Source organism: Coffea arabica, chromosome 3e (assembly GCF_036785885.1).
Source record: "Coffea arabica cultivar ET-39 chromosome 3e, Coffea Arabica ET-39 HiFi, whole genome shotgun sequence".
NCBI classification, from domain to species: domain Eukaryota; kingdom Viridiplantae; phylum Streptophyta; class Magnoliopsida; order Gentianales; family Rubiaceae; genus Coffea; species Coffea arabica.
In genome coordinates, this window is record NC_092315.1 from 7683258 (window position 1) to 7694249 (window position 10992).

At 36.8% G+C, this 10992-nt stretch overlaps 2 protein-coding genes across 3 annotated transcripts; one reads left to right on the top strand and one right to left on the bottom strand.

Annotated features, from left to right (window-relative positions):
* Positions 1-754: 754 nt before the first annotated feature.
* LOC113737259 (F-box/FBD/LRR-repeat protein At5g56420-like) lies at positions 755-2533 on the top strand. The gene has a single exon (XM_027264511.1). It carries the CDS (start codon positions 755-757, stop codon positions 2531-2533), a length of 1779 nt encoding a protein of 592 aa, XP_027120312.1.
* A 1771-nt stretch (positions 2534-4304) lies between these two features.
* Positions 4305-9896, bottom strand: LOC113736329 (alkaline ceramidase-like). Of its 2 annotated transcripts, none has more exons than XM_072084639.1 (4): positions 9670-9896; positions 9302-9380; positions 7100-7423; positions 4305-5213 (listed from the first exon to the last, which is right to left on the bottom strand). In XM_072084639.1, exons 3-4 carry the CDS (start codon positions 7351-7353, stop codon positions 4703-4705), a joined length of 765 nt encoding a protein of 254 aa, XP_071940740.1. In that variant the 5' UTR covers positions 7354-7423; positions 9302-9380; positions 9670-9896; the 3' UTR covers positions 4305-4702. The 2 variants fall into 2 exon arrangements, with proteins under 2 accessions (XP_071940740.1, XP_071940739.1); XM_072084638.1 differs by having other exon boundaries at positions 9613-9896.
* Positions 9897-10992: the final 1096 nt, after the last annotated feature.

Here is a 10992-nt window from a genome sequence, read left to right on the forward strand (position 1 = left end):
TAGCCGTAATGGATTAAAGAAACTGAAAAACATACAAAACTTGTATTATGAGATATTTAATCAAAATTTCACAATGAATTTTAGTATATAAAAGATGTTATTACATTCAGTGCAAAGTACGTGAACTATTTACTAGTACTGGAAGTTTGCTGTGTTAAACCATTCAGGGCATAAAATTTGGCCTCTTGCTACAGTTAGTTGGGGGAAGAAAATGTCATTTTTGTCATAGTGCAGTTTGTTAATTGAGCTGTTGACTTCAATTGACAACTTTTTAGACCATAAACTAAGCACTACGGGAACAGTTTGAGAGATGCCGACTGCTGAGGCTCTCTATTGTTTTATCCTGTAACATACATCAGAATTTTGATTAATTAAGTCTATTTATATGTTACGTATTACTCTAATGAAAATTGGCCTGAATAACTATATTTGATTTGATGCGAGTGATTGTAAGTAAGAGATTTTAAATTTTAAATTTTTCATTTATAAAAATAAAAAAATAAATGTAGGTATATTTTTTTTTAAAATGCCTCCTTCCTTGATAAGGACTAAAAAGAGGGCGACGAACTTGATGGAATTTCGGTGAGCTGATATTTAAGCCCATTATACAGATTTGATTCTGTAAAAGCCCATCTTAGGCAACGTATATATATAAGACTAGCCGCCTATTCAAAATCAGTAGTAGTATTCCGCTGCGGCGACCATTTTTCCTTGCAGAAAATTTCAGCCTTTACATCGAGGATCAAGCTTGGAGATGGCATCAATGGATGACATGCCAGAAGACATTATAAATCATATTAGCTCTTTCCTCTCATACAAGCAAGCAACTAAAACAAGTGTTTTGTCCAAATCATGGCTGAATGCATGGCGGGCACGCCCCACGGTCAGTTTGACGTTGGATTATGAAAACTTCTCCGAGGAATTGAGGGAAGAAGGAGGTTACAGATTTTGGGATACGAGAACAAAAGATAAGAGAAATAGAAAGTTCAGCAAACACGTCAGAAGAACCCTGAAGAACTGCACCAAAGAAAAGATGGGCATAGACGAGTTCATGCTTGTTGTAAGGGGTATTTTTATGTGGGATTCTCTTATTAAGAGATGCTTGCAGGTGGCTGTTAAAAGCGGTGTGAAGAAATTCTATCTTGATCTCTGCGGAAGTTATTTGCCTGAAATCTTCTTCGAAGCTAAATCAGTAGTTGATGTAAGCCTAAGGGAGGTCGAGTTGGTTGAGCAATCGATGGAGAACATTAGAGGGTTTGATCATCTCAAGCGACTCTCTCTATACATGGTTCAATTAGATAATGTCACGTTTGAGCACATGATTTCATGCTGCCAATCAATTGAGATCTTGGAAATTACTTATTGTGGTGGTGACTTATTTTCTCAGTACTTTGATGTGCCTGATTTAGACAATCTTTGGGAGTTTACTGTGAAATTAAAGCGTGATCAAAGTTTGATCCTGCATGAGGCTCCAAACCTTGAATCACTATTTTGTTCGAGTCATGAAGACTTTATCCGCTATATTGATGATTGGACACCTTGTTGGCTTGATTTGCGTTCGTCTCAGTACAAAAATCTGAAGACTTTGGTTCTGTATGCTGTTGGCCACTGTTACAAGATTTTGATCCAAATGGAACATAGATTTCCTCACCTTGAAAATTTGACAATCCAATATTGCCAAGACTTGAAAAGAATCAGAATTAAGAGCGACTCCCTGAAAGAAATACGGTTGGCAGATAATTGGGGATTGAACAAGGCACAATTTGACACCCCAAGCATTGTTCGATTTGTATTTGCTGACAACGAATGCAAGATCATACCAGTTTTGTCTTTTATAGCTGCATCAGGTCATTGGACTTCTGATATAAGTATATCCTGGGTTGGGAATCTAGACACTTCATGGTTTTTCAAATTGCAGAGATTGTTGGCAAGTCTAGTTCAGTCGAAAATTTCAGTTAGTCTTGAGGTTGGAGGCACCATGTCATTTGATTTCAATGAAATTAGAGATAATTTGACATATCATGGACCTCAAGAGGTGCACGAATTGACTCTAAACATCCACAGGGAGTCTTTGTTATCATCTCCAGTCCCCGTGTTGGACGTCCTTTTTCAGATTTGTCGTCCAAAAACTATAAGGCAACATTGGAGTGACATCTTGGGGAAGAACATTGAGACTTTGAAGCTCCTCTATGACGGGTTAATGCTAAGAAAAAATCAAGAACAATCCCACAATTTGCAACAATTGAAGTTCTGGCAGAACAATTTGAAGGGACTGAAAGTCGAGATCTTTAAGAGTCGTCTAGTTTGGGAGGGGGACTCAAGAAAATACTATGCAGGGAAACAAAGTGAGCAGCAATTGGAAGCTTTGGATTGGGAGAATTTTTTGAAGGTAGTCAACACTCATTCAAATGCGTTGATTCACTTTGGGTTGGAATGGAAAGCATCCGTCGAGCCTGAGGGGACGAAGAGGAAAGCAACTGACAAGCCTAGGGAAGAAAAATCATCAAAAAGATCAAATTCGAAGGTGGTCTAATTATAAGTATTTGCATTTTTCAAATTATGAGTGCATTCTTGATCAAAATTTTGATCAATCATAGTTGTAGTATGTGCTTTTGCTTGGATTTCTATGAAGAAATCAGTATGGTAACTAATTAAGAAATTCAAATCAAAGAATTTATCGTTGTATGGAATTGCAATCATATTTAGTTATTATATACAATTAGAGTTATTTGAAAATTCCCTTCATCTCCTAAAATTGGAGTTACATAATAACATCTCTTTGAACATATTGATGGGCTTATTTGTAGGATTCTTGAGGTTCTAGATTGCATAACGATGGCTTCAGTACTGAATTTTGATCAGTAGAGAATTTTTGGAGTTATCTGCACCAAGTAGTCATGTAATAGGGTGATTACTCCGTCCAGAAGTAGTTGAAACATTGTAGTATAATCCTGGTGCCTGAACATAGAAATTGAGAATTTTTTGGTTAATTTTTGTTGAAATTTGTTAGCATAGTTTCAATGAAAGACAATGAGCTATATGTAATTGAATTGATTTAGAGGGTTGATGTATTTCAAGATAATGTCTGTTTATTGAGTTTTCAACAGGTAATGATCAAATCAGAAAGCCCAGGAAGAGCTGAAAAATGATGAGGGACTCAAATATGGTAGACAAAACTGCAGAAGATGCTGGCTGGTTTCTCCCAGGAATTGGAACAAGCAAGTTAAACGCTGAATACCATTCCTGCATGCTGTAAATTGACTGATAGGGCAAGCCGGGGTGTAATGGTTCGTGACTCAGAAGGAAGATTAGTAACTACCTGGACAGCACCTCAAAATACTTGCTCTGAGCCATTATTGGAAGAACTATTAGCCATCAGAAGCTCTGTTATTCTGACACCTCTCCTTTCCAACCATAATTTGTATCTGACATGACAAGTCTGATATTGCCTTGTTTCCTAAATATGTTACTTACAACTGAGGATACAGGATTCCCTTGTCCAAGTCTTTAAAGATGTCGCTGTATGTTAGTTTTAGAAAGCAACGAATCTAACACCTAGACAGTAGACATATTTGTATTGAACAACCATACTTGAGTCCGAGCAACAATGATCAGAAGTTCTTTACACAGAGCTAAAGAAGCTGGAGACGCATTCAGGTGCAGCCTCATTTTCAAATTGCACTAATGAATATCCAGAAGGAAATCCTTTATGAAGGACTATATGACAGGGTTTTAGAAGACATGGAAGATAGTGAAATGTTTCAAGAATGCTGTTTTTCTTTTGTTATAAGAACTTGCAATAGTGCTAGTCACATTTTGGCAAAAATTGCCAGAACTTTGTGTGATGGATGAGTTTGGAAGGAGACCTTTTCCCTGCCTGGCTGATGTATGCTACTCAGGATGATCTAAAAGAGCAGTTTTCTCTAGTTGTAGATATTCATTTTATTAGTGAAATGTCATCTTATTGGGGAAAAGAGGGGGGGGGGGGGGGGGGGAGTAGGATATGGAAGAAAGGGCCTGCAATCGAAGGATGAGGGAGGCAATTAGCCTTGAGCTCTGTACCTCAGCTGTAGCAGATTTAAGGCAATTAGGAACCTCAAGTCGTTGAAGCACTGCTACAAAAATACTTCAACATCTGCAAGTTTCAACAAGGCATGCAGTCACCAACGATACATTATAGTATTAGATATACATAAAAGTTCTATTGAGCAAAACATAATCAGCCAAGTGATTAGCCTCCTTTATCAGTTAGTAAAACATATGACGTGTATTGATACTTCAGGTCGAAGAATTAAACATACAAATGAAGGAACAAAGAGTGAAAATCATGTCAAAATTTCAGAGAAAAAGCTTTCTAGAGACCACATGAAAAGGGAGAAGCAGAAAACACTAAGAAGCTAACCGGTCTGGTGTTGTATCAAGCTAACCGGTCTGCTGTTGTATCCAGCGAAAAGTACATAAATATAGTACACTGGGGAACTACTAATTTTACAGTCAAAATTGAGCCACCGTCCGGACAAACAAAACAATTTCGAGCAGTCATTTACATCGCGTTCTTGAAAATGTCTTGGCTGGAAGGAAAAAAAAAAAAGAAAACAAAGAAAAAAGAATCACAACCACTTTTCTTTGCGCGCTTCTGCAAAGTCATTGCCCGTCTATTGTCTTTGTAAGAGGGGTTGTTGTTTCCTATCCAGCTGAACATCTACTGTTCCTTCGGCTTTTGAATCTTCACAAATGGGAGGATTCCCCAATACTTGACCTTTGGATCCCACCCTCTTTGCTGAGCACGGCAGTACATCAGAAATTCATTTGCAAAGTAGGAATTGAAACCCATGAAGACGTGCCACAAAGCATGACCCTGTGGATTGAAGTACCAGCGTGAAATGCCCTTGCACAATAGTCGATCAAAGAGCCAGCAGACACTCCCAACTATTAGGGTGATTAAATATAGCTTTGCTAGCCGCTTTGCCAGTTTGTCTTCTGTGTAAATGTAATACTTGTACATCCGAGGGATGCACAGAAGGCATAGTAGTGCATAATGCAACCAAAACCCAACGCCAAAACGGACATACGCATGTGCAAAGGCAAACACTATGGCATAGAGGAACAAGAAAATGGGCATTGTACTACGATAATGCCAATCCGGAGAGTAAAGGATGTAAAGGTATAGAAGCATTTCCCATACCATAGGCGTTTCATCACCTTGTTGTTGCCTAAAAATAAGTTGCAGATTAAGACCACCGAAGCAATTAGGACATACAAAAGTCAAAAAAGATAGAAGAACCATAATATGACAGCTCAACGAGTATACAAACACATCATACAGCAGACAGATTTATTAAAAGTTGCATGAGATAAAAATTTAAATGAGATTATTTGGTTCTTCAACGCGACATAGTAAGATGAGACCAATAAAAGAGAAAAGAATACCGGGATTCGGTTACCGCAAAAAACCCCAATAAATCAAGCAATTCTTAGAAGGTAGGTGACCCTAGATTTATATCCTTGACACACAAGCCTTCATCACGTCAAAAAAATGTTTTTAAATACATCAAATCTTTATGCTGGCAATTTCATTTCATCCCAATGGCATTTAACATAACAATACCCTAAGTTAAATCATCAAACAACCCAACACAAAAGAAACAACTCATGTAAATAATATCAATAGAGAGTCAACCATTTTTTACCTCACAACATTGAGCACCGTCTCAGACAGAATCTGTTGAGCAATTTCCTACCATAGACTTGCCCTCAAAGCTAAGGTGTTAATAATGCAGTTTAAAAACACAAGCCACTATTAAGTGCAGCAAATTAGTTGTTTAGGTATGCTTTTACAAGAGGAGTGTTAATATTTGAAATCATTATCACTTTGCCACACAAAGATGATACAGAGATTGCAATTTGAAATATATATTCATCTCCGCCATAATTGCGAGTTTTTTCAACTTCCTTTCCCTGAGACAACTAATGTAACAGCCTTCTAAAATCATACCCCCCCCCCCCAAAAAAAAAAAAAAGAACTGGTTGAACATATCTCTATATGAAAAATACAGAGCCTACCATATCTATTTTCAGGTGTTGAAAAGCTATGCTATGGCCTCACAATGGGTTATAACAGAGTCTCCAGACCATATTTTTGAAAAACTGCAAATATTTGCTTGAAGACCATATTTTTTGATGAGGGCCTTGAATATCTGAGTCTCCAGAAAAATACGCATGTCTTGGAAGGATTAAACTTTAGCAATTGGAAAGAAATCACACGCTACTGAAAGAAACAGTGACAGAAAATTAGGCTAAATGAAAAGGACTGTGGATGTATTTCCGCTGATCAAGATTTTCTAAATTACTCAGCATTACACCACAAAATCCATTCGGAACAACTACAACTGGCCATGACATAATAAGCCACAGGGGCAAATAGACAAAGAACCAGCTCTACAAATGACTGGAACGGAGGAGTTGGTGTAATGTGATGAAAGGATGCTGAATGGCATGAAATGAGCCCTTTAATGACCAGATTATAGTCAACAGAAGCTAGGTTGGCAAAACAAATTTGGTGGTTGTAACTCTTAATGAGGCTGAGGAAACATATCCAACACTCAGGATGAGGATAATAGGAAATTTTCCTCAAAGTTTGAGAAAACAAGGTCCACGTACATAAGGCCTTGCGACAAGAATGTCATGCATATATCGTGCACTTCTTATCACTAAGAGTTTTATAAAACTTACAACTGACAAGCTTGAAATCATGTTTCAAACAATAGCACTTGGAAGATATCAGACACTTGCAGGTGTAGGCTGGAACTTCAAGAAAGACCTAAATCTATATGCTCTTGGAGGTTGAGGAGCGCTACATGTTGCAATCTTCAAAATGCATCACGTACTAGCCGAAACAGAGGTTCTAGTCTGACTATTCATCGTTACATCAGATGTCTTCCAGTTGGTTGATAAAGCATGAGGTTATTATGCAGGCTTTTGTAGTTATGAACTAACTAAAATATTTCAGCCAATTTGGAAATTTAGCAATTTTTGCAACTAGAAACAGCAAAATCAGTTATCCATGCAATCAAGAAAAACAACAGCACGAGATACTTACATGCGCTGCAATGTTGCATGATAGAGTGCGCTCCCAATGGCAAGTATCATATTTGATATGTGAAGAACACCAAACCTTTTCTCAAACCGCTGGCTCAAGGCAATCACAAGACCAACCAATGCCAAAAGAATGGCTGGTAAATTAGAGAGAGTGTTGAAAAATTCTGCAATATAGGAGGAGTAGAGATAATTTGGCTCACACCACTCGTGAGTAGATGTGACAGGACCCCAGAAGCTTGATATTCCATCTGCCATCCCTTAATTACTATATCAGTATCTGACCAAAATTGTATTTTGCTGTAAGAAGCTAATAATTTCAGGGGACCTGCAAGAAACAAGCCAATGACACTTATATGAAGAAAATCGCATATAATTGATAAGATTAAATCCAACCACCCACTATCATTTCTATCATTATCATAACACCGTTTCCGGACAATAAAATGGTAAGAGCTATGTAGACCATAAAATCCAGAAAACATGGACTTGATGCAAACAAAATCTTCATAAGTTAAACAAGTATCCCAAATCTACAGCTTAAAGAAAGACAAAAGATATTAAAAACATATTGTGCGTTTGGATAGCTTCCCATTTGCTAAAAATTATTTGATTGCATCATAACATTTTTCAATAACCTTTTTATCTTCCCAACTACCTTTTTATCTCACATACGTCACATCAAAAAAGTGCTACAATGTTTTTTCAAAAAATAATGCCAAATAATCCCCAATCCAACCACACTTATTGCTACAATGAATATGAAGACATGGAAACATAAGAAATACGAAACTTGTACAAAAAGAATATGAAAGTCATTCTACTGGGGACTTGTAAAAATTGTCTAGAGCATGTTCAGGGTGCGCTATCCATGACCCCCCTAAGAGTTTCTCATCACATGGTCAAGTATAACTGTCTCAACACATCACATTCCTTTTCATTAGATTCCATTTTTGGAGGTACTATGTATGGCTCCACCCTAGCTAAGATATAAACTATTGACACTGTCCTAAACCATAACTATACAAGAAAAGGGAAAACCCATTGCTTCTCTCCTAAAAGTTTAGAGTCACTCTAAGCAAACCATTTTAAGGTCTCTCCTGAATGTCAAAATGCTGTAGAAGCAACACAAAGAGAAGCCATTGAACCAAAGGAAAAGTCAAAACAAGATAGAATCTCCGTGAATCCCATAACGCTATGCACATAAGTCTGTCCAGAAAAAAGCACATTGCGCCAACCATAGCCAATCAACAAAAATTACTGAGACAACCTATTCAAGACAAACAGGATTCTAATGTGTGCACTTGCATACATATTATCCACACCTTTCTTTCCATAATCCAGAATAGTAACCAAATTTCCAGCAAATCTCCTCTTAAGTACTAAGAAGGCCGTTAAACATAAAGGAGACAATCGCACCACAGTAAGATCTTCACTACACTAAGTTACTGCTAACACGCCCCACAGCGAATAATATGGAAACGTGTGACGAGATGACTAACGCGACTAACATAAATACTCCACATTCATCCAATGCAAGCGACTTTCCCTAAACTCCAAAATAGTTTCATTTGCCTAAATTCGAACACTTGTCCAACAACGCTAGCTGACTGGACTAGTACCACCAAAATTTTCCACCTTGTCATTCACCATGTCCCATCATTTAAATTCCTTTGCCCCAAAATACAGCTTCGACCCCTAAAGGTAATTTTTCTTACCACAATTTGACTTTGAAGCTATTCACTAAAATCAAACAAACACATATTAAACTTATTCAACTGATTCAACAGCTTTAAAAATTTCAACTTTTGATAAAAACCCCAGACTAAAGGAACAAAAACACATAAAAACCAAATCTTGCAATTAATAAAAAAAAAAAACAAGAAAAGTTACAATAACTGGATAAATCCTCTCGTGTTTTACCATATAAACAAAACCCTCATTCTACACACACACAACACACACTTATCAAACAACATAATAAAACATATATACAATGCATTCACCAACATCAAGCTCCATACTCTTCCAATTTATTTATCAAAGTTAAGTACAAAAATCACCAGGAAAACAAAAAATTCAACCCTTCACTTTTCTCAATAGCAATCCAGCCAAAACATGGTACCTTTACTACAAAAACACACACTACACACACAGAGAACCACACATACTCGAGAGGAAAAAATGCAAAAAAAAAACGACTAACCTTTCTCGAAAATCAGATCTATTTCGCCACCATTCTCCTCCTTCAACAGAATCAACACTATCTCTCCCCTATTTATACCCTACAATTATGTCAATTACAAGATATATCAACGATATTATATCTCAAAAAATTGAATATCAGTCGGAAGTTTTATTATTCCAAAAAAAAAACAAAAATCTTCCTTTCGTTTTTTTGATTTTTTGGGTGGGTTTTGGGGAAAAGGATATTGGATTCAATTCAACTTTTAAAAAAGAAGAACCCAAAACGCCAGTCTTTAGATTCGTCACTCTACACGCGGTTTAGACGTTAACTTTCCCAGGCGCGTGTGCGAGTGGATAGCGCGGTGAGGCGTGTGAGTCGACAGACACCTGTGGGCGTTGTGGGCCGTTGGATTGGATGTGGTTTTTAGCGTCGGAGTGGGGAATCGACGGTGGTGAATTGAAGTGTTGATGTGGCGATGGTAGAGCTTAGTCACTCTTCAGGTGACTTGGTTTCCTTCTCAAAAAGTGAGAGTTTAGTTCCCCCTTTTTTGGGGTTATCCTAATTTGGCCCGTGCGTTTATTGTTTTTGACACATTGATTCTAGTACCAATTCTTTTTCTTGTTCAATAGACAATGACCTAATTTTGCCGCCACCTCTATTTTTCTCGTCCTCCTTTGCCACCTCTCTCTTTCCTTCTCTTCTACTAGTGTAGGACTTCAGGCAAAAAGAAGCAACCGTCAACTCTTACATGTAATATAAATGAATTAAAATTTGTTGTCATTTCAATTTATTGTATATATCTTAAGTTTAAATGGTTCTCTTTATACTTTGTATCTAAATAAAATAGATCAAAGAAATTTAATTTTGTTAAATTTGAGGGAGATGGAGGGGCAGTTACCAATCATCACACCACTGTGGCTCCGCTCCTACCCCTTTTCCTTATTCTTTATCGCTTCTTTCCACCACCTCGTATTCCCTCCGCCCTTTCTCTTCAGCCCTATTCCAAGCTACCTTTCTTCATTTTGCCCCTCACTTTATAATTTGTTGAGTCATGTGAGTAGGTCGTGCCACCAAATAAAAGGGAAAGAAATGAAAGGGAAAAAAAAAATAAGGGAGAAGGGGTTGCGGAAGGGAGCAAGGAGGGATTAGAGGTGTGGGCTAAGGTCGACAAGTTTGTTTGGATAAGAATTTATTTGGATGATTTATTTGAGATAATTACTGTAGCACTTTTTTTAATGTGTTGTATGTGAAATAAAAAGGTGATTGGAATTTATGAAGTAAATTATTTTATCTAAAATCATGTCAATCCAAACAAACTGACACTCTTGTACGCTTGGATAGCTATTATTTGCACAAAAATTATTTACTTGGATCATCACATATATATTCTCTAATACATAATTTAATCTTTTAATAATTTTTTTATTTCACATATATCATATCATAAAAAATGTTATAATAATTATTCTAACTAATATTTTAAATAAACTCCTATTCAAACATTGTTGATCAGTTTGTCCGAATGTATTTTTTGAATAATTTTTAGATGCTTTTTAAATGTATTTTTAGATATTTTTGAGCAGTGTTACTATATGATTTTAAGAATTAGAAAATCCACTAAGAAAGTCAAAGTCAACATCTTTTATCAACCATATATATATAGACTAAGTGCTTAGGAAGTTGTCCGATGGTGCGTTTTGTTTGCTGAC

What these genes read in the sequence shown, in the direction of transcription:
- LOC113737259 (XM_027264511.1), top strand. Translation starts at nt 755, where the DNA reads ATGGCATCAATGGATGACATGCCAGAAGACATTATAAATCATATTAGC.
- LOC113736329 (XM_072084639.1), bottom strand. Translation starts at nt 7,353, where the DNA reads ATGGCAGATGGAATATCAAGCTTCTGGGGTCCTGTCACATCTACTCAC. An exon ending in CATGCAACATTGCAGCGCAT is followed by an intron (nt 5,214 to 7,099) that starts GTAAGTATCTCG and finishes ACTTATTTTTAG; the next exon opens with GCAACAACAAGGTGATGAAA.